We start from the raw sequence: 23,195 nt of genomic DNA, 5'->3' as shown, positions 1-23,195 counted from the left end.
ACTGTTCTGCTCCCATGTGGCTCAGGAAAATCCTATGGGAGTGGACAAGAGAGTTTAGCCTGGCTTTGTGACTCCACGGAGCCAGGGAGGGAGGTGGACAGGCTGATGGGGAGTGTTCCTGGGGACCCCGAGTTTCAGAACGAGCGGGCACGTGCCACAAGTACACTCGCTCCTGCTCTAGAATGCATTCCCTCCCTACTGCTGCCAACTGTTGTCTTCATTCACACTCTAGTGTGAGTTACTCTCATTAGCTAATGTCTTCACACATAGCAAAGTGCTACTTAGTCTTCTGGCCCAGAGAGTTTCCTGAAACAGGTCTAGAAGTACAAAAATTGAGAAGAGAAGCTAGATTTGGGTGGGAGGGTCTCCCGGGCCAGGGGCCAGAAGAGGAAAGAACAGTTTGCAGAGACCGTCTGCAAAGACAGGAAAGGCAAACATTTATTTAAACGAGATGGTTAAATTCCAAACCTGATTTGAATGTGTGACATTCAGTATGAGAGGTGTTTCCATATGTTAGCCAGTTCCATCCAGTTAATGGACACGTATCCAGTCCTGTGCTGCTTATCTGCTGGGGGCTGGGCCTCCTGCCCGGCCTGGGTAGTGCCCGCCGGAGGGCCAGCAGCGTAGTGGTGAGGAGCTGGGACCAGGCCAGACCGCCTGGGGTATACTCCTGGCTTTGGCTGCTGTGTGACCCTAGGCAAGTTGCTGAACCTCTCTGTGCCTCATCTGCAGAATAGGGATGGTAAGAGTCGTACTCACTGCGTGCAGTTGTTGGGCAGATTACATTAATTATGTAACAGTCTCAGCGTGGGGACCCACGGACAGGGTGCACTCAGGAAATACTGGCTAATGTGATCTTTACCACATGGGGGTTGGGACTAAGCAGAGGCACGCCTGACGCTCGCCGGCCTGCTCCGTCTCCAGGGGCGGCTGGGGAGTGGATGCATCCAGAGGGGAGAGTGGGACGTTCCCGGGTGGGAGAGCTGAGGTCAAGGCCTGGGAGTGGTCTGTGCGGGGGGGCCCGGGAAGTGAGCAGTGAGCCATGGAACCCAGAGGGCCCCCTGTGGTGCAGGCCGGTAGCGTGAGGCTGATGGGGCGGGGGCGGCTCTGGTGCTGGAGGGGGCTGGGGAGAAGCCAGTCTGGGGGAGGGAGGGCTTGGGGGCTCTGGGTCCCCATCTGTAAGTAGCAGTAGTGACACCCACCGGCAGCCAGACACGCCCTGGAGGGGACCTGGGTGAGCCTTGCTCCCACGGTGCCCTGGGGTTTTACTGTCTCTGCGGGGCAGAGGCCCACGTTCCGTGACGCTTCCCGGGCTTTGCTCTGCGTCTGCTCTGCCCTAGAGGCTGTGGACTGTGGACAAGCACAGAGGCAAGGCCATTGCCACCTCCGCCCTCTCTTTCCACTGTCTCTGCTCACTTGTGTATTAGTGTGCCCCGACACACTGTGTGTGTGTAATATATATGTATGTGTAGTGTGAGATAGATATACCTACATAACAACGTGTAGGTTGGACTTTGAAGAAGTGAAATAAGATGATGAAGTTTCCAGTATCATAGTTGTTACCACACTTCAGTGATATATTGTGTATATATGCTTGTGTCTCTGTGTGTATATACAGTGTGTATGTGTGCATGTATATGTGTGTGCGTGCATGTATGTGTGTGTGCGCACGTGTGCATGTGTATATGTCTGTGTATGCGTGTATGTGTGTATGTGCGTATGTGTGTATGTCCAGTTTAGGCTCACGTGGATTGGTGTGGGGTCCCCCCTGGGTCTGGCAGGGTGCAGGGCTCTGGGAAACGGGGCGCCCTCCCTGGAGCAGCTTCAGGGCCTGAGCCGGTTGAACGAGGCCTGCTGGGCCTTGGGAGCGTGGTCTCAGCAGCCCGATCCCTCTGGTCTCCGTCTCCTGTCCGTGGGGTTGGGGGGGGGCAGCCAAAGAGCAGAGGGAGGGAGGTGGGGTGGAGAGAGGACACACCTGAGACTGCATTCCTCTCCCCCCCCCCCGTTCTCTTCTCTGTCTGTCTGTCTGTCTGCCATCCCCAGCTTTATTCCGGGGACTCCCTTGTCCCTGACCACCGAGCAGCCAGGGGCCTGAGCCTCCTGGGTCTGTGCGGCGCTGGGTGTCGGGGGCTTTGGAGGCTGGAGGGGGGACAGAGGGCCCCTTAGACAGTCCCGCTCTGCTATCCCCTCCCCCTACCCAGCCCGCTCCCGAAGTCATGCTTGTCTTGTCTGAACAGCTGTTTATGCGAGCTGTTTACCGCTTTAATTCCTGAATGTTGAGTATCGCTTTGCCTGTGGTTAAACCTGTCAGGCTCAGCGGCTGGCAAGGCTGCCCGGTGATGGTGCCTCGCAGGGGCTTAGTCTTCAGAGGGAGGGGCCCCGTGGGGCCGTGTCCACCTCCCGCCATGGCTCACGCAGGGGAGCGAGCGCTCAGGCCACTGCCACGCTCCTGGGACAGGCTTCCTGCAGCCGCCCCTGCTCCACATGCCACCCTGCGGGCATGTCTGTGGTCTCAGTTCCCTTTCTCGAGCTCCCGCCCTACACACTCGTGTGGTCCTCGCACTGGGGGGAGCGCTGGCCCTTCTGTGACAGTCGCGTCTTCTGAGGACCGTGGAGGTCCGGGCAGCATTTGCCGGGACACTTACAGAGGGAAGATTGTTTCTAAAAATTAAAAAGCACAAACGCGCGATTAATTCATGCCCCAAAGTAGCTTGTTCCTTGTCATTTTATGAAGATTAATATCCCCACCAGTTTGAGGTTCCCTTCTTCAAGTGTGTCATACATGACATGCATAGGTGACAACCATCCTTCACATGGCCAGGCCCGTCCTGCATGGCCCTCCCCCCACCCCATGCCTCCCTCTGAGCCATGAGCCCCCCCCAAGTCCATGGCCCTTCCCCCACCCCGGGCCTCCCTCTGAGCCATGAGCCCCCCCAAGTCCATGGCCCTCCCCCCACCCCGGGCTTCCCTCTGAGCCATGAGCCCCCCCCAAGTCCATGGCCCTCCCCCCACCCTGGGCCTCCCTCTGAGCCATGAACCTCCCCGCCCCAAGTCCATGGCCCTCCCCCCACCCCGGGCCTCCCTCTGAGCCATGAGCCCCCCCCAAGTCCATGGCCCTCCCCCCACCCCGGGCCTCCCTCTGAGCCATGAGCCTGCCCCGCCCCCAAGTCCATGGCCCTCCCCCCACCCCGGGCCTCCCTCTGTGCCATGAGCCTCCCCGCCCCCAAGTCCCCAGCACAAGCCTGGCTCCCTTCTCTTGCACCCGGGACTCACGGCACGGCCCATGCTGACGCGGGCCCTCATGTCCCCAGCACAAGCCCGGCTCCCTGCTCTGGGACCCGGGACTCACAGCACGGCCCATGCTGACGCGGGCCCGTCGTGTCCCTCACGAGCCGTGTGGCCTTGAGGAGTCGTGGCTGCCCCCCTTCGTGTCAGTGCCCGCCCCCCCAAAGCACACCCCTTCCCATAATACTCTGTTAGCTTGCATTCGAAGATTAAATGAAATAAAACAGTGAACAATCCAGTATAATAACTTTGGCAAAAGCTCGTCCCCTCTCGCCAGGCATCCCTGGTCCCCTTTACTTTACTCCTTAGGTCGGCCCTCACCCCCTGCACCCCGGACTTTCTTCAGGTCTCGGCTCAGGGCTGACCTTGCGTTTGCTGAACACCTCTGCATGGGGCTCCGCCCCGGGGTCGAGCATTGGCTGCCCACTGGGGCTGCGGTGGCCCCGGGGCCGACACAGCTGCCCTCCCGGGGTGACAGCCTGGGAGTGGAGACAGAGACCAGGCAGGCGAAGGATCCCACGGGGTGGCTGATGGTCCCAAGATACTAAGAGGGCGGGGTGCTGGGAAGGCGCAGGGAGGAGGTAGATGGCTGGTGTGGAGGTGACCCCGGAGCGGAGCCAGGAGGAGTGAGGACCAGCTCTGGGCGGTGCTCGGACAGAGTGTTTCAGGCCCGGGGAAGGTCCAGGCCGAGTGTCACGCCGCCCCGGGGGTGAGGACTGTGAGGAACCTGCAGCCTCACCTTCCACAGAGCACAGGCCGGGGAGGCCTCCTGTCCCCTGGGCTCCCAGGAGGCTCCGGGGACGCTGTCTCAGGGCGTCCCCTGGGCTCCCAGGAGGCTCCGGGGACGCTGTCTCAGGGCGTCCCCTGGGCTCCCAGGAGGCTCCGGGGACGCTGTCTCAGGGCGTCCCCTGGGCTCCCAGGAGGCTCCGGGGACGCTGTCTCAGGGCGCCCCCTGGGCTCCCAGGAGGCTCCGGGGACGCTGTCTCAGGGCGCCCCCTGGGCTCCCAGGAGGCTCCGGGGACGCTGTCTCAGGACGTCCCCTGGGCTCCCAGGAGGCGCCGGGGACGCTGTCTCAGGACGTCCCCTGGGCTCCCAGGAGGCGCCGGGGACGCTGTCTCAGGACGTCCCCTGGGCTCCCAGGAGGCTCCGGGGACGCTGTCTCAGGGCGCCCCCTGGGCTCCCAGGAGGCGCCGGGGACGCTGTCTCAGGGCCTGGTTCAGGCCTCTCCGTCTTGTCCTTGCCTGTCCTTTTCTTCTGACTGGGGGGGGGTGGCGCTGGGAGGTGGACAGCAGCCCACGCCTGTGAAGAAGGTTGGCCATGGAGGCTTGGAGGTCCGTCTGGGACCACAGACGCAGGCTGAGTCATTGTCACACTCAGGGAAGCTGGTGACAGGTGCGAGCAAACAGAAGCACCAGCCCGATAGCAGGTCGGAAATGCCAGGCTTGACTCATTCAGGGGCGGCCGGGCGGCTGGGTCTCACCTCCTCCCCTGTGTGCGCTGGGGCTCCAGGAAGGATAAATAGTGAGTCCCGGCGCGGTGGGGTGGGGGCGCCCTGGTTTACGGCACCCCACCCCCGGGTGCTGGAGCCTCTGTGGCCCCCCTCAGGCAGGAGGGGCGGTACGTGCCCGCCTTCCTTTCCCTCCGTGGGCACACCCAGAGGGCACGAGGCGCCCAGGCTTGCATCATAAAACCAGAGCCAGGGGGCTGTGTCGGTCTCGCAGCCTGAGCAGGGGGCAGCCTCCGGGCGCTCAGGCCAGGTTCCCATTTGCTTGGACAGAAGGGGAATTGAGTTGTGCGTTCCTACGCGCATTTCTCTTGTGTGCACTGGTGGTTTCCTGCCTTCTCTTTTTCATCCCGTGTCATTGTTGCATATGCTTCTCCGCCCTGGTTTTGTTCTGCTCCGAGGCCGTCCTCCGAGGACACATGGTGTGCTTCCCGAATGCAACATGGTCAGGGCTGTTTCGGGAGGCACGCAGCAGGAGGGGGCCTGTGCGGGGAGGGCATCCTGGGGGGCCACCTTGGACCTGTAAGGCCTGGGAGCTCCTCAGGTAGGGAGGGGACAGGCGGGCCATCCTGGGGTGTGTGTGCGAAGGAAGGAGCCCTCTGATGAGGCCGTCTGGAAGGTTCTGGTGGGCTGGGCTGAAGTCGGGAGAGCAGGTGGGCCGGCTGGGCGGGGTCTGACCCTCCTGGCTCTCATGTGTCGGTGGTGGGTGTGTTTGGGCAAAGTCTAAAGAGCTGGAGAACCGAGGTCCAGAGGGGCTCCTCTGTCGGTTGGCTCTGAGACCGAGACATCCCAAAGCCACGTACAGGTCCCATTTCCTCAGCCCCAGTACGAGGCGGCTGAGCTATAGGACCCCCGGGTCTCTTGGGAGGTCCAGAGTCCGGAGAGCCTGATGAACCTCGGTCACATCCCTTCCCTCCCCATCCCCGTGCCCATGTCGGTGATGTCATTTCCTGTCCCTTCCCTCCCCATCCCCGTGCCCATGTCGGTGATGTCATTTCCTGTTCCTTTCACCTGGTGGGCCACCTTTGATGATCAGATGAGACCATGGATGTGAAAACTCTGACCACCAGAAGTGCAGCGGTCACAGGGCTAGAAATGGGGTAATGGGGTCCTGAGGGCTCTCGCTCTGTGACGGTGGGCGGGCACTCCCCTCACTGGGCCTCACAACTCTCATCGGTGTGATGAGGGCAGGGGACGTGAATGTGGGGCCCACTGAATCGCTGTGCTTCAAGGTACAGGTCCTGTTACCTGCATCATCCGATGCGCTCAAAGGGTTAGAGAGGGAATCCCCGATGCTCCCCCCGCGGCCGTCTTCTCCTGACTCGACCCGAAACGTGCGCGCGGCCGCTCTGCAGACAGTGCTCCCGAACCGTCCTCGCGAGACGTGTGCGCGGCCGCTCTGCACAGAGTGCTCCCGAACCGTCCTTGCGAGACGTGCGCGCGGCCGCTCTGAAAACAGTGCTCCCGAGCCGTCCTCGCAAGACGTGCGCGGCCGCTCTGCACAGAGTGCTCCCGAGCCGTCCTCGCGAGACGTGCGCGCGGCCGCTCTGCAGACAGTGCTCCCGAACCGTCCTCGCGACACGTGCGTGCGGCCGCTCTGCACAGAGTACTCCCGAACCGTCCTCGCGAATGTGGAACTTTAAGATGAGCTGGTCTGGCGGTCACGGGCTGGAGACATCGGGAATCGGGTAGCACAGGGTCGGGGACTCGAGCTCGCGGCCGTCAGTGTCTGCGGGGCTGGGTGGGGACAGGGGAGACTTGGCATCCGCGGACGCCTACCCCGGCACAGCGACCAGATGCCTTCCAAGGCAGGACTGTCTGTTCTTTCCACCTGGTGTCATCTCTGTCATGGCACTGAACTCTCCCCACCTCAGGGAACGGGAGGGGTGACAGCTCCGAATCGGGTTTCTCCAGGAGGGACACGGCTTCCGTCTCCCCCAGGACCAGAGAGTCGGGACCTAACTGTGAATCCAGCCCCCTGACCCCAGGTGCCTCCCCAGGCCCTGGGAGCTGACACCTGGCCTTGGACAGCACCCTGGACACCTGTCCCTGGCACCGCGGTGCCCGTCTCTGCCCTGCTCAGCCCAGGCTCTGCTGCTGGCCCCCCACCCTCCACGATGGACTTTTTTTTTTTTTGGTATTTAAGCCTGTCTTTGCTATGTGTAATCTCTCTTCTTATGTAATTGTTATTATGAGTTGTTCTAATATTAGCATTATCCACTGTTGACTAAGCATCCACAATGTTGCAGAAAAAAAATATACATTAATGTCAATCTGCAGGGAAAAAAAAGAGAAAGTAAATCACTGCAGAGTAGCTGTAGATAGAAGTGCAAACTGGCAGGGCTAAAACGTGTTTGCTGTCCCTGAAAGGGTCTGGCCGCGTGGCTGCGAGGCCCTGCCTCTCAGACAGGTCGCCTCACGGGCATGTGGTGCGTTTGCGCTTGTGTCTGCGCCCAGCGGGGGTTCATCTGTGTGCGTGCATTTCAGCTGGTGGCAGGACAGATGGCGGGAAGGGGAGGTTCTATGCTGAATTCTGGGGGCGGGGCGTTGGGGCTTCCTTGTTTTTGGTGCATCAAGGCCTCTGACCTGAGTTTACGTCCGTTATCTTTCGAGGAGGTGGTGCAGCCTTACCTGCCTTCATACCCGCACTTTAAGAAGCTGCCGAAGAGGAACACAGACCCCCCCGCCCCCCCCCCCAAAGGAAAGCAGGAACCCAGCGCAGTGTGGGTGGTGCTGTTTGCACCGGGTTCCGATGTGGCATAAACAAACTCGCACCTGCATCCCATGTGGCTTTCTGCACGTAGGAAGGATGCTTTTAAACATCAGGGGGCCGAGCGGCTGGGGCTGCCTTTGCTGTGAAGGATGAGAGTCACCGGCCGGGATTCTGGTTCTCCTGCTTCCTAACCCGCCCCCCACCCCACCAGCTGGACTCCGCAGGGACGTGCCCAGCCTGCCAGGGGGGGGGGGTTAGTCATGCTTCCTCTCCTGCCGTGTCCTCAAAATAGGTTTTAGGTTTTCTTCTTTATTGCAACAGCTTGTATCGTAGGCCAGGCTCCAAAGCAACTTCCGGTGGAGGAGACTGAGGTGTAGGAGGTTAAGGCCTTGCCTGCGGTCGTCCAGGTGCTGAGGGGCTGAGCCGTGTCCATTAGGCTGGACTGGCTTGAGCAGGCTGTCCTGTGGGTCAGAGCCTTCTCTGCCAGGTGTTCTGGCCTCCTCTGGGCATCCTCCTGTCATGGCCTTTGTCCCTGTGGACCACGGTTGCACTTCGACTTTCTCTTCTCTGATCTGCGTCTTCCGATGGCCCCGGGACCGTGGCTCGCCTGTCCGCGTGGCGTTTGGAGCAGTTTTGTGGGCTCGATCCCAGCAAGTGGAAGCAGTGAGAGCGCCTCCCGCTGGAGATGCCCACGGCGTGACCCTCAGCAGCTGCCCTGCAAGGGCAGTGTGGGCCCCTATCCCGGATGTCAGCACTGAGGCTCAGAGGTGTCACCTGGCTTGGGCCAGGCCCCACAGAGAGGCGAGCCTGGGGTGGGGGTGCTCTCGGGCAGCCCTCCCATCCTCTGACGAGGAAGTGTGACTTTTCATCCCTAATGAGACCGTTTTCTCTGAACACGGTGGAGTCTCCCCACAGCGACCCCGCAGAGAACCGGAGAGATCTGCCTCATTGGAACGGCCGCCTGGAGTCCATCGCGGGGCTGGGGGCGGGGGGGAGGCAGCAGCGGTCACCCCGAGAGGGTTCCCGCTGCCTGCCCGGGTCCCTGGGGGAGGCGGTGCATTCTGAGGGGCGCTGTGCTGCGGCCAGCTCTGACCTCGCCACGTGCCGGGGTGCCGGCCTCCCCGGTCCTCACCCTTCGGCCCTGTGGTCGGACAGGGTCCTTTCCTGACCTCCCCTCCCTCTCACCCCACGGTCACTCTTTGATTTACCGTCTTCTGAACACGTTAACTCCGCCTGCCCTTTCCGTAAAGCGCACGCCGACGCCAGCGAAGATCAACACGCTGTTTTGTTTCCTCTTTTGCTTCATCTGTCCAAAGCCCCACACTCTGAAGGCTGATGTTTTACAAGAAAAATGACACTTCAGAGGGAAACATATTTGTCAAAGGCATTTGGATTCCAAGCAGTATCTGATAAAGCGGTGGGATCGTGTGGTATTTCTCCAAAATAGTTCTTTAAATTTTTTTTTTTCTCTTCACAAATATCCTCAGAGGCAAGTGACAACGTTCTAAAACATTGTAGGAAATGTGAATAGCGAGCGAAACGTTTTAGACATCGGGCTGTGCAGAGCACGGATAGTGTCCTCAGTGTGAATGGGCCTGGAGTGTGGCCTCTGGGACCCCAGACACTCCAGAGTCAAGGAGGGAAGCCTCGTGGTTTGAGTCCGGAAACCGAACCTCTGCCCACAGCGTGAGGGCAGAAAGAAGAACAGGAACTGCTACCACAGATGAGCGATTGCCAGTCTGCCCGGAAATGACTGGATTTCTGCGGGTGATTGTCTTCGATCTACGCGCCCCCCTCTCGGGCGAGCCTTCTCCCCGCAGGCGTAGGGAGCTGGAACCCTCCAGAGATCACACGTTGTCAGGACCAAGGGGAGCCGGTGCAGGCTCGGGAGGACGTGGGATGGGGCATGTGCTCGGCCATCGCATTAGGAACCTGGGTTTTCGGCACATTTTGTGAGTCAGGCCTGTCCGTGCTCATGAGCTTGAAATTCCGTCTCGCAGAACTTGCAGAGGTTGGGGCACGCGGAGCTGTGCATGTGCAGAAACGCCACCCCGGATGAGAGGTTGGGGCACGCGGAGCTGTGCGTGTGCAGAAACGCCACCCCGGATGAGAGGTTGGGGCACGCGGAGCTGTGCGTGTGCAGAAACGCCACCCCGGCTGGCACCCTGGCTGGAGCCTGGGGACAGGGGACGTGTGGGGAGCCCGTGCTTCCTTCTCGCGGGCTGGCCCCACATGGCCGCAGGAGTTGCAGGGAGGCTGGGCTCTGAGCCACTGCGACGGTGGTCTGGTCTTGGGGGCAGAAAGAAAGTGGCTTTGGAAGGAGTCCTTAGGTGCCAGTCACCACTTGCCAGCCAGGAGGGACCGGTTGAGTCTCCTCTGACTCGACCTCCTCCTCCTCTCTCGTTCTCCCCTCCCCATGGTCCTGCCAGTATCCGCCTTCTGAGTGACAACCCGCTCAGTGGCAAATAATGACCTCCCATCCCGTGGGGACTCCTCCCATGTAGCTCGATTCATGCCCATTGCACATGGCAGTAAACTGAGGCTTGGAGAAAGGGCGGAAACTTACCAGAGCAGAAAGTGGCTCCGGGTCAGAGCTTTTTTTTTGATTCTTTGTCTTATCTGCAATATGAGGCAAGAGAGAATCTTTATCACACACACACACACACAGACACACACACACACACACACACACACACACACCCCTACACACAAAATGTTTCATTTTTTTGAAAAAATCAGGCAACTTCATAAAATACTTCATGCAGCAGCAAGAAATACAGCAGGTGACCCATAAAAGTCGGTTCCTTTCCCTCCCTCCAAATGCCCGAGTGTCTCAATGGTTTCCTATCCCTGGAATTTAGCCTTGAGTCTTCCTCCGGGTTCACTTCTCCTCCTAGACTTGGGCTGCTCTAACATCCCGCCCCTTCTTTCCCCCCCGCCCTCTGGCCTGCTGGCGTGGGAAAGTAGCCACCTGCCGAGTGGGGCTCCCCCTCTGCTCGGCGATGACAGCACCCCTCCCCCTGCTTCCCACACTCTGTAGAAGACACGCTTGTGCTCGCCTCTCCGGGCACCTCAGCCCTTTCGAGACTGTGTTTATACTAACAATGACTGAAGGCATTTTCAATCACTAGCAATCATGATTAATGAAAAAACCACGTGATGAGTCTTGGCTGCGGCAGGAACTGTGCTGAGGGCTCCATGTGGCAAATTCATGTACTGTTCACCTCATCCCTTAGGGGTCAGACGCTATTTCCAGCCTCCACGGTTGCAGATGAAGACCCTGAGAATGGGCGACGTTCAGTGACTTGCTCAGGGCCACCCAGGTAGACAGCGGAAGGACAGGACAGGGCAGGGCAGGACAGGACAGCAGAGGAACCCCGCTTTTGAATTAGGATATCTGGGTCCCAGTCCTGGTCTTTCCAGGTGGGGGCTGTGTGGCACCAAGCATCCCTCCACCCCCCCATATCCCTCCCCGTGAAAGCAACAATGAGTGAGGACAGCCGGGGGACCGGTCACAGTCCCGCTCGCCGGGGACCCTCGTCCACCTCCCTGAGCGCTGTTTGCTCCCCTGGTCTCGGGGCTCAGGCCCCCTGTGTCTGGTGGTGGTGATCTCCAGCGGTTAATCTCTCTCTTGTTTTTCAGGTAATGCACCAAAAAGATCATGTCTGAAGTCCAAGGAACGGTTGAGTTTTCTATAGAGCTCCATAAGTTTTATAATGTGGATCTCTTTCAGCGAGGGTGAGTGCGCTTCCTATTTGTATTCTGTATGTATTTGTGTGTGTATATGTGTGTGTATATGTGTGTGTGTGTGTGTGTATATATATTCCTCCTGACAGAGGGTTGGAGGGAGGTGGAGATGGTGAAGGAGAGGTTATGGGAAATTTTGGATTAATGAGAAAAAAGAAGGACTTTTACCATTGGTTTTCCTGCCAAGTAGAAAATCGAAACCTCGAGTGCGTTTAAAAAAAAAAAAAAAAAGCTGTATATTGAGGGACTGGAGAATGTGAATGCCTGTCCTGCTCTCTCTTCTGCCTCTCACATCCTGGTTCCCACTAAAGCTGTCCGTCAGGGTCAGAAAGAAAGTGGGTTTGTTGGGAATGACGCTCAGGTCGTTCTGACGCAAAGGTGTTTGCACGCTCAAGGCTCGGAGGGGCCTCTTTCCAAACGCCACGCCGTGACGCCCGGGCCGAGCTGTCTCAGAAACTGAGACTCTGCAATGCCCTCTTTAAATGCCCTCTTTAAATCTAGTTGCTTCCAGTTTTTGAGGTGGACTCTGAGTTAGTCTTTTTCCCTGCGGGATCTCAGTACATCCTCCTGAGAGACTTGCCTGTCGAGATCATTGCAAATAATAACGAAGACACGGGACGGTTGCAGACGCATCTGCATGCAGACCAGACTGCCGTGTCCTCGGACAGTGCTCTCCTCCCCCATGGTGCCCACCGGGAAACCCACGTTTGCAGAAGCCCAGCGTGTGCCCTGCATGCGTGCGTGAACAGAGCCACAGGTCCCTGCTGGTGTCGTTTGCTGCATAATAAGTGACTCTAAGCCTTAGAAGCTAAAACAACAACTTTGGATTTAGCTCCTGATTCTGAGCTTAGGTCCTCTGGGCTGGGCTCTGCCTGGTGGTTCTACTGAGCCAGACTGGGCTTGGCTGAGCTCAGCTGGACACACTTGAGTCTGGGGCTCTTGCCTGGGGGGCTGTGGTTGTCCTCGCTGGGTCCTCGCATCCTCCAGCCGGCTACAAGAGTGGGCACCCACCGAGCTGCTTGTGGTCTCACCTCAGAATGTGTATGACATGGTTTCCACTACCCCCTGTGGGGCAAAGCAAGGGCCGGACAGCCTGGAGTCAGGGAGGGCAAGCGGATGCCATCTCCTGACAGAAGGGGAAGAGTCTGTGCACGGTTCTACCATCTGCCACCCAAGGCTGCAGAGGGCTAGTCCTCACGGTCACGTTACGCTGCGTGAGCCTCTCTATGACGTGGCGCTTTGTTGACATTCAGTGGGGCCGAGTCGTTGCTCTGGTCGGCGACCTGAATTAACGGGAACTGGTTCTGGTGCCAGCTCGGTGTTCCAGGGGACGGTGCACGCGAGGGGTCCCGGTCGGGGTTCCTGGGCTGCGTTCTGATGAAACAGAGCTCCGGGCATCTCCGCGAGCCCGTGTCCGTCAGTCTGGCCCTCCTCTCGGGAGCAGACCTCGCCGGCAGAGTGGGACAAGCCGGGACGTGGGGAGCCCAGCCCCCTGGGGGAGTCCCGGCCTGGCCACCGCTCCCTGGCTCCCTCGTCACCTCAGGCCGCTCCGTCTTCAGGCTCCACGTTCACAGGACAAGGAAGCGTTTTTTTGATAAAGTCATGCGTCTGACATAGAGTTAGACGCTTTTCTATTCATTATCTCCTGAGTCCTGGTCACCCAGCCATGGAAGTAAGTGGTATTGAGTGGGTTTTGCCCAGACGGGCCACTCGGGACCGAGGCAGGGTGGGCTGCACTCTCCTGAGGGATGCTCGGTGCAACGCGCCCATCGGCATGGGGAAGGAGACATTAAGACTTCAATTTACAATTGTTTTAACCACAAATAAGGGGGGACATCAGGCTTCCTTTATAACCAAACCCAGAAGGGCCCTGGAAACCTTGTTGCATCCTTCCTGGCTCACAGCCACGAGCCCCGCTCCTCCTTCAGACGTCACAGTAAATGCAGGCGTCTCCCCACACAGATAAGGTGACGACGACGTCACCCTCACGTGGAGAGATGGTGCCGTTTGGGACCCGCCGGTTTTGTGTGTGTGTCAGTTACTTTCTCTTTTTTTTTTAACGACACCGACCCTCATAAAGTGTAGCCAATGGCTTCCAGCAGATACTGTAAGGAAGTCCTCATGAACTGAAGGGGATATTAATTAACGGAAGTACAACCAGCACCAGGAAATGACAGCGCCCCTCTTAGGGTCCAGGCCTGTTGATGACACACCCTGCTGTCGTGTGACAAGTTAATCAGATCCAACCATGGGCAGACTGAGACAGACAAACTGAGTTAAAAGAAAGTCAATGTGTGGATTTGTCACCAGACTGATTCTTAACATGCCTCTTGACTGTGCATCGGGCCTTCAGGTGAGGACCAAGGCCTCTGTGAGATCATCACCACTGGGAAGACGTTCTGACATGACGCGTCCGGAACACCAGGGGACCCCGTGGCCGCTGGCGAAGGAGGCTGAAAGAAGAGTACAGCAAACAGGACTTACCCAGCGAGCCTGTGACACTGTCCTGTCTAGAGCTGAGTGGTTTGGGGAGGCATCTTCTCTAGCAAAGCTCACCTCTGAACCCTAATATTGAATTAGACCTTGAGGTTAGTAGTGCCCAGCCACCTGGGTCCTGGTGCAGGGAGCTGCGGACCGGCTGAGCATGATGCCAGCCGGGATTCTGCATCTGCCCAGGGTGTTCCTGGCGGGCATGAGCCCGGATGCCTAAGTGCTAAGGCTTGTCCCGCTCTGAATCCCTTGGGAGCCGTGCTCATGGTGAAATGTAATGACCTGACCCAGTCGGCACGGCCCGGGGGAGAGGCGGCTGCCGTCCAGCCCTGCAGTCAGGTGGGGCCTGCGTGGGGGAAAGTGGGTGGCCTGCTGATGACATCAGACAGGAGGAAGGTAGGGTTGGGGGAAGCTGGCCCATTTCGGGGTCATGAGGATGTTTGATTAAATACATGCTCAGTTGGGTCCTTGGTGGTCGAAGTTAGAGTTGGGGGTTTTCAAGAGAGGGAGAGTACTCTTCCTCAGTCCTCAGACTGGGTTGGACTGTGGCCATCCAAGTGCCACCTGATGATGAGAAATGTCCCCTGGTCCCTCCATCTAGGAGTCCCAGCTCATTGTTACCCCGTCTGGCCAGACAGATGTTCCCCCTGGACTTGTGAGATACTGTGTGGGAACCACATGGCCACGGAGCTCAGAATTTCACATGAACGTTTATCCTGATCGGGGAGCTCCCTGCTTGCGGCGCGTTTGTATCTGTGGATGGTCTGTCTAGTCCCAGAACGCGCAGTACTACCTCTTGTCCGCGGCTTTGGGCAAACGGCCAGCCTGCGTTTATCCAAAGCCTGGGTTGACTGAGGCAGGTTCCCAAAGGAAAAGCATCTGTTCTAACGAGTCAACAGCATCATGAAATCTCACCCCGGTGCTTGGTAGCCAGACTCCATCCTGACAACTGACAGGGGCCGAGAGGCACGGGGGAGCCGGGCCCGGGGCTCAGACCTGGCTCTGAGGGTGGGCTCGGCCGTTGGTAAGCTCTGAGAATGCCAGGACCTCTCTTCCACACCTTCGGAGCCGCCCTTTTAACACCTGTGAAATGGTGATGACAAAGCCTATCTCACGGGGTTATGGCATTAATTGCGTTCATTAATATGTGCAGACCAGCTAGCGTGGTGCCTGGACGCTCACAGATGCTGTCTACATTGTCCCTGCTGCTCCCACTTCCCACCCTCGTGCTCACAGCCCGAGTGGTTTGACCTTACACTGCTTCCACCTTTCTGTCTGTGCTCAGACCATTCTTATCCTCCCCTCCTAACAGCTACCGTAGCAGTTCTATCCTACGTCCAGGCCAACGCCGAAATAAACTCCTCTCTGCACCATTTCCGTATATCGATGTTTATTCAGCCCAAGTTTTTATGCACCCTTTTTTTCCCCCATTTTCCAAAGCGTACCGTGCATGTTTGAGTCTGTCATGCATGCATGAGTCTATTACTGTAAACACCAGTACAATGTCGTTGTACTCGGCTCTCTAACCGTGAAGATGGAGGATGGAGACTGCCCTCTGAGTGTGTGCCAGCTGAGACGGGGATGGAGACCTCCACAGAAAAGGACTATGATGTGCAGGGCATTCCGTAACTGAGACCAGTTTGGGGCATGATGAGGAGAAACAGTCTGTGGGCAGCTGAGTCACAGAAGGTGTCCTGGGAAGGAGTCAACCTCAGAGCTGTCACTGGTCCCCGGTTTGGTGGGAGTCGGCCACGAGGAGGACCTGGAAAGGCAGGTGCAGAGCAGAATGGCTCCGTGATGTCAGGAAGCAGAGCCCACCTGCAAGACCAAGATGAGGTGGAGCTGGAGCCTGCGGGTGGGGAGGGGGTGGGGCTAGAACATTGTTGATGGGGAGGGGGAGGGGCTAGAGGATTGTTGATGGGGAGGGGGTGGGGCTAGAGCATTGTTGCGTTTATCCCAGCCGGGATTTATGGGACTTGTGACTATAGGGATGTTCATGGCCCAGACCAATCCTGGCATGAGATTGTGACATCTCCTCTCCCCCAGTGAGAGAGGGACCTTTCATCTCTCTGCTCATGCCTTCAGCTCGAAGCTTGTGTAGACTCCGGGTCGGCTTTCCTGCATGGGCTCTGGGACTCAGGGGAGGGACGATCGCATTTCACATGCAGTCATTTCCTCATGAAATACTTAAGTGAACAACTAATTAGAAAGCCCATTATGTGGATATTTGTAAGTCGTCAATATATTCATAACTCATTTATACCAATTTATGAGAAGATGAGCCGTCGTGTCTAACATTGTTAGCTGAAAGGGAGCTGAGATTTGTCTTTGCCAATGAATTTAAATTTCATTTTCCATCTTAATTCAGAGGAGGCTGTAAATCAAACTGATGTTCTTTCTTAACAGAACTAGGATTCTTTATTTTTTTAAGTGAGAGGAGGGATGACAGAGAGACAGACTCCTAAATGCGCCCCAACCGGATCCACCGGGCAACCCCCTTGTCTGGGGCTGATGCTCAAATCAACGGAGCCACTGGCTGTGAGAGGGGATGAGACAGAGAAGGGGGAGAGGGAGGGAGAGAGAAGCAGACGGTCGCTTCTCCTGTGTGCCCTGACCGGGGATGGAACTGGACGTCCTCACACACTCTAGCCACTGAGCCAAACCGGCCAGGGCCCTCATTTTCTTTCTGAGTGAGGTTTTTCATCGTGTGGGGCTCAGGGTTATCTTCTGACTCTTTGCCGTGCCTGCTCTACAGTGTCCTGCAGGAGGCGTTCTGATCAGAGGTGTTAGATGCTTTCTCGGATAAATTGGGTCCTGTCCGCAGACTCGCTGTGCAGAAGAGACCCACCCATCGGTATAGATGCTCACAGGAACGTTAGGCTTGAAATCTTTGACTCTACCAGAGGGAACACAGCTGCGTTGCAGGTCGAGTGATGGCCGAAAGACGGAGCCGTCTGTGTTTAGGCCCTGATGTCCCCATGCCGGTCTGATGTCCAGGGACAGCCAGCTCCCTGTGACTTTAGCCAAGCAGGCCTGAGCCCTGATCGGCCTTAATAGACTGAGAAACACAATTATTTTTGCATGCCAGAGATCAATTAATTGATTCGTCTGGTTCTGTCAGAAGCAACTCTCTTCACCCCCCCCCCCGCAATTCTTTTATTGAAACATGCGGAGTCCCCAGAAACAACTCTCTTCACCCCCCCACCCCCGCAATTCTTTTATTGAAACATGCGGAGTCCCCTCTCCTCCGTCCCTGCTTCTGAAAGGAATGGTGGTCCCCTGGTTGAGAGCCACACTGAGCGCTCAGCTTTGCGGAGTGGGGGCCTGGGAGGTCAGCGTGAAGGTGGACCTCAGAGGTCAGCTTTGCCGGGGCTTTGACAGGGACGCCTTTGTGGAGACAGCGTCCTCCCCCGCCCCCAGGAGTGGCCAGTGGGTTCGACATTCACACCGCGGGCCGTGGAGCTAATTCCTTTTCAGTCCCAGGACTTCCCACTGGGGCACGCCAACCCTCTGTGTATTCTCCCGTAAACCAGTCTGACTGGGGACTCTCACCGATGGCCTCTCCCTAGCATTTCTAGCACGAGGGGTACAGGTAAGCTCGGTCGCCTTAAGAGGCTTTCTTTCCCTCACATTCCTTAATTGTGATTTTACTAAAACCCTGACCTTCCCATCCCCACAAAACGGCCTTCTTGGAATGACGTCTGTGCCCGTGAGCAGAGGACAGGCACCGGGGGCTTACAGAGAAGAGCGTTCTGGATTATTTTTCTAGCAAATCCATGTTCCTATTAACAATGACCCTGTTCCTTTTTTTTTTTTTTTTTGCCTTTGAATCTGTGACTTCATGAGCATGCTGCTGCTTTAAGCCTTTTATCCTCTTAACCCCCTGCTGAGGGCTTGTTTGGGAAGCAGGTCTGTCAGGAAAAGAACCTGGCAGGGGGCTGAATGTGGCCCCGCAGAGAGGGACATGCCTCTGGTGAGCTCAGAACCACCCACAGGGCCTGGTTATCCCCCAGGGAGTCAAAGCTGCTGAAGCCACAGGTAGTGAGCCCACCACCCCATGTCCGGGTTCTCCAGCCGGTTCTCCCTCAGGCCCCTCCCTCAAGGCCCGAGTATGGCCCTGAAGGACGTGGGAGGGGCTCAGCGTCAGCTCCGCCCCCAAGAAACCAGCGCGTGGCTCTAATTCCGTTTCTCCGGTCACTAGCCGGTGCTGTGGGCAGGCTACTGATGACCTTTGCTGAGCTCCGTGTCTTCACTTGATCTGCAGGATCCTCGCTAGACGGCAGCAAGGTGGTATTTGTGGAGCTCCTGGTTCAATGGACGTCCAGGGTTTACACTGCTGCCAGGGTGACCCAAGCCCACTGCAGCCTGTTGGTCCCCAAAACTCCGCACCACGCATGCTCAGCCGACCAGGCCGGGCCGGGCAGACTCGAGTGGGGCGTCCCTTCCTGGACTCTCAGCAGGTGTTTTGTTCACACCAGTGGGAGACCGAACAGACTCCATGCGCATTCTCAGTGGCCTCGATGGGGAAATTCTGGTCTGGTTTTGTTTTCTAGCTTTATTGAGATATAGTTGGCATAGAACATTGTGTGAGTTTTAGGTGTACAGCGTGAGGATTTGACATACGGGTATATATTTTACGCATTAGGGGATTATAATAAGGTTAGTTAACACACCCACCACCTCACCTGGTTACCACTGGCTGCAACCTGTGTGGTGAGAACATCGAAGACCCGTTCTCTTAGCAACGGTCAAGGACACAATACATTTCCAAAGAAACGATGGCTTTATTTTAGGGACACTCATGAAATATAGCCACTAGAGACACACTGAACTGCAGATGTTTCTTTTCTAGAAGGTTCTTTGACTGGGTCTTGAGTCAGAATAGAAGGGTAAGGGACTGAGGTCCTTACCTGCTCTTGTTTCGTTTCCGTTGGTGGTCAGCTGTTGTGATGCCCCCCCCATCCTTAAACACTACTCTTACTTACTTCCACAAACGACAGACTACAGAGCACCCCTTCCAGGGAAACTCCTACGCAGACCCCGCTCCTAGCTCCTCGGCCCCCGACCTCCCCGACCTCTTCTGTGAGGGAAGGAAGGGGGGGGGGTGTTGAGAACTGGACCCTTCCAGCCAATGACTGGCAGACCCAAGAGGCACTTTCTTAACCCAATAGACAGGGCGGGGCCAAAGGAGGTTGGCAGTTGTTGGGATGGAAAAATAAAACAAGAATCAATACATAACAATTCCAGAATAAACTCTGTTCCATGTACTCACACAGTAAACCTCCTTTGGCCCCGCCCTGCAGTCACACCTCCTGGACACAAGTTATTTCTCTTAACTAGAGCCCTCTGCGATGAGCCGTCACCATGTGTTTATGGGCTGTCTGTCATTAATTCGCACAGTTAGGGGACATTGAGTCCCTGCTCTCACCGGCTCCATCTCAGGAATCCTGGGCAGGACGAGAAAGACGGAGCCACAAACTCAGATTGTTCACGGGTACCGTGGGAGGTGAAGGTGAGAGCCGAGAAGGTGGAGTCAGAAAGGGAAGAGCCAGAGTGAGGACAGGTGCTGCGGGTGACAGGGAGGCCCTCCCCTCCCCTGGCTCCCCTGGAGGCATCAGGGCAGGCTACCTGGAAGAGGAGGATTACTAGGCAGAAAAAGACATTTGTCATTGACCTGTGACACTGTCCGAGCTGATGCTGCTGGAACAGGGGAGGGAGCCGGAGAAGGCCCCTGGGGCAGGAGGAGAGCCACCGGTTGGAGGGTGGGGTGCAGAAGGTTCGGACTCTCTCCTCTAGGGCTGGGGCCGGAGGGGTGCGTGTGGGAGGCCTTACGGAGGACGGTGAGCAGATTCGGGTTAGAACGTCCTTCGGCTGAAAGCAAGGATATCCGTAAGACGGTCTACACCCACGTAGTTGAGTTTGGTGATGTGACTGACCTGAACTGGGTAGTGACGATGGGGGCATTTAATAAGCAGTGTGACAAAGAGGTTTCTCACTGCACTTCAGAGCCAGTGGGTTCCTCGTTTCTGGGGATTGTGGAGAGCTCGCGGCCCACCACACACTTCCCTCTCCCCGTGGCTTAGCAAGCTGTGGAGCCACGAGGAACAGCAGCGCCCTAGACGCAGTGCACTCTGTTTAGAGCTGGGCAAGGTCCTCATGCTACTCCCGAGAGGGGTGCTGTGAAAACGGACGGAACGTTAGGATCAGGCAGAGGCACGGTGGATGCCAAAATGGATTTCCTTCTCTCTGCTTCTCTCTGCCCCAACTGAGGTCAGTCTTTAGTCTCAAGTGTTTAGAGACAGAGGGAGAGGGAGAGGGGAGCAATCGGAGGTGGATGGGTAGCTGGGTCCCAGGAGGAACTCCGGGTCCATTGGTTGAGTGGCTTCTTTGCAGTGTGGCCTTGGGCAAGCCAGTCAACCTCTCTGAGCCTTTTTTCCCCCCATAATGCATACTTTAAGACCTGCTTTTAAAAAGAAATGAAACTGTTTTATGTCCTCCTAAAGATAGAGCTTTTTTATTTTATTTTTATCTTTTATAGTAGAGCTCTGTTAATTCTTGGAAAGGTAAGCAATAAAACGAGCTCTTTGGGCTTCGTGCATCATTGATTCAGTGGCCCTGAAGACCCTCGGTCAGGACCTCATAGGCCTGATTCAGATGACACAGTGCATGAGCAGATTTCCTTTTTCAAGGAATGATTGAAGTCACCCATTACTCAGCACTTTATGTTTTTTGAGACTCGGCCTGAAGTCAGAAAACTTTCCCTGGCGCCTACTCTGGGTGGCGTGCCAAGAACGTGGGAACGAGAATGGCGGACTTACTGAGAGAGACTGACAGTTCTCGGAAGAGGCGAACAGCCACATGAGCCCGGAGCTCCCAGGGCGGAAGCCCGGCCCGCCAGGAGGCTGCGGGGAGGGAGGTGGCGAGGGAGGGAAGGCGGGCTTCCGGAAGGACAGAGCTCTCTGCATCCCGGCTCCCAGGGTCCGTGGCCTCGGGGTTGGGGGAGGCCCTTGGCCTCCGTGAGCCTGTTCCCTGCATTAGCACAAGGAAGATGACCATGCTTAGTGGTCCACGGAGGCTGGGGGAGAACGTGTCCGTCCCCCTGGGCTGAGCAGCTCTGTGGGGCTTGGTGGCTGGTGGTTGTGCTGCTCCTGTCTGCAAAGGGCAGGGCCCCTGAGCGGGGGAAAGGGTTGGTGAGATGGCTCTCACGCCGTGAGTGTTCTCTGGTTCCTGCGTGGACCCGCAGAGTCAGAGACGCCCAGAGCTGCCCAGCTCCGCTATTGCCAGTGCCGGCTGCGGGTTGGCTTTGCCCACTGGACACAGAAGACACAGGGAAGCGATGGAGGGCCACCCTCCGGGGACTGCCATCGCCCCGAACCGCATCGACCAGCGGCTGGGGCTCTGAACCCACGGTACCTCCATCACAGGTTGAGGGCGAAACGGAAGAAGAAGCGACTGAGAGTACGAAAGAGCGGCAGGTGCCTGGTGGCAGATATGAGAGATGTCCCGGCTTAATAGAAAGATGTGTGTGTGTGCGCGCGCGCGCGAGAGAGAGAGAGAGAGAGAGAGAGGGAAAGAGAGAGAGAGAGAGAGAACTTGGAGAAACAGCCCACCAAAGAGCCGGCTACGTGATGGGCACACTCACATTCAGGCGACCACGCCTGGGCTCGGTTCCACAGAGCACTATGACACAGCATCTGCATTCTTCTGTAAACATCTGGGAACCTTTCCTCTTTCTTCCTTCTCTTCGGCTCCCTGACCATTTGGATTGTGTGCTATCTGTTGGACGTGCTGACCCAGCTCTGTTAGTTGTGTCTGCTTTAGCATCAACCACTGTGACTGCAGCACCGCGGCTGTGACCACTGGGCTGTGGTCACTGGGCCACGGCTGTGACCACAAGACTGTGACCACAGGGCCGCAGCTGTGACTGCGAGGCCACGGCTGTGACCACTGGGCCGTGGCTGGGACCCCTGGGCCACAGTTCTGTTGGGCAGGATGCTGAGCTCATCACATCGTGGCCTCGTTTGAGCCGCACGGTCACCCGCTGAGGGGAGCCACCGATTCCCCGAGCCCACCTGACCCCGGATGAGGTCTGCAACCGCAATCTGCCTCCTCTGATGAGGTCTGGGTTTCAAAGCCCCTCCTTTCTCGTTGTGATGACCCGGCGCAGGCTGCCGTCAGACGGAGCCGAGGGACCTCGTGTTGCGGTTCCGTCTGAGTGGTTTTGTGGAAACAAAGCCCCGATGGGTGAGGGATGGGAATGTTTATACAGACAAGAGACTCCCTTGAAATCTCTAGAACGGCTTCAAGCTCCTGGCAGTTTTCATCAAAAGGCAATTAAGAGACGTGGAGGGCTACAGGAGGAAGATTAGCCGTGGTGGTGACAGCTCTTCTCCGGAGACGCTCAGACGGAAGGGGCTGGGGGCCGGTCAGGTGCTCCTCCTCCGGGAGCACCGCAGGCCAGAGCGTTTGTCTCTCATCGATCCATCTCTGTCTGCATATCAAGCACCTGTCGAGCTTTGTTTTAATGCAAGGTATAGTGACCTACATTACCTGCCATCAGAGCCCATGCATGAAATATGTCTCATTTTAGATTTTGTTTGTGTGTGTGTTTGTTTTTGAAGAAAGGAGGCTGGGTAGAAAGTGACATCATCCAAGAGGATGCTCTAAGCCTCTTGCATCTCTGAGCACGTGCAGTGCAGGCACCTTCCTGCGCCGTCTCGTTTCTTCCTTGAGACAGACCTCCCGGATGCCCGTAAGACGCCTCGGAGGGGGCGGGACTCAGGTTGGCTTGAAAGAGCCGGCGACTTCCTTTACTCTTACCCTGAGGTGGCCGTTGTTATTGTTAATAATTGGCAAGTATCTGAAAGCAACAATGAAGATAACTTATCTGTCTGGTCTGTCGGTAGAGGTTTTTTTTCCCTTATCATTTCATGCCCACGCATATCCCATAATTAAGTTATTTCCAAATGTATCGGTGCAGCGGATTGGACGAGGAGCCACAATGAGCTCGTGTGTTCTAGCGGGGCCTCTGCAGACCATCACGGTGGCCTTTGGTCTTCCTGGTCCTACCTGTGTCGACTTCCCATCTGGATGGGTCAGAATCAGAATTCGCTTTGGAAGGGCTTGGTGCTGACGACCTCTCCCTCCTGCGCTGTGCCGGGGGTTCCACGTGTCACGTCCCGTTTGTCCATCACGACGACTGGTTTCGAAGTTGAGAAACCAGTGCTCAGAGAGGCGACGTGAGTTGCTCCAGGTCCCGCACCACCAGTGCGCCGGAAGTCCTGCGTGGAACACCTGGTCTGGGCGGGAGAACACCAGCACCCTGGGGTTCCGGTGCGTCTTCAGGCCGTGTCCTGGGGCGTCCTGCACGAAAGACCCCGTGAGTTGCTCCAGGTCCCGCACCACCAGGACGCCGGAAGTCCTGCGTGGAACACCTGGTCTGGGCGGGAGAACACC

The 23,195-nt window shown here is 57.1% G+C and overlaps 1 protein-coding gene across 1 annotated transcript in view; it reads left to right on the top strand.

Annotated features, from left to right (window-relative positions):
- FAM135B (family with sequence similarity 135 member B) overlaps positions 1 to 23,195 on the top strand; it is a 213,858-nt gene that overhangs the window by 97,053 nt on the left and 93,610 nt on the right. Inside the window, exon 2 of the mRNA XM_066379568.1 lies at positions 11,145 to 11,240. Coding sequence (XP_066235665.1) covers positions 11,164 to 11,240 — 77 coding nt within the window. The 5' untranslated portion in view covers positions 11,145 to 11,163. The remainder of the gene's footprint in view (positions 1 to 11,144; positions 11,241 to 23,195) is intronic.

The sequence above is a fragment of the Saccopteryx leptura genome, chromosome 3 (assembly GCF_036850995.1).
Source record: "Saccopteryx leptura isolate mSacLep1 chromosome 3, mSacLep1_pri_phased_curated, whole genome shotgun sequence".
NCBI lineage: Eukaryota > Metazoa > Chordata > Mammalia > Chiroptera > Emballonuridae > Saccopteryx > Saccopteryx leptura.
Note: the sequence above shows the minus strand (reverse complement) of the source record. Positions and strands in the feature narration are given on the sequence as shown.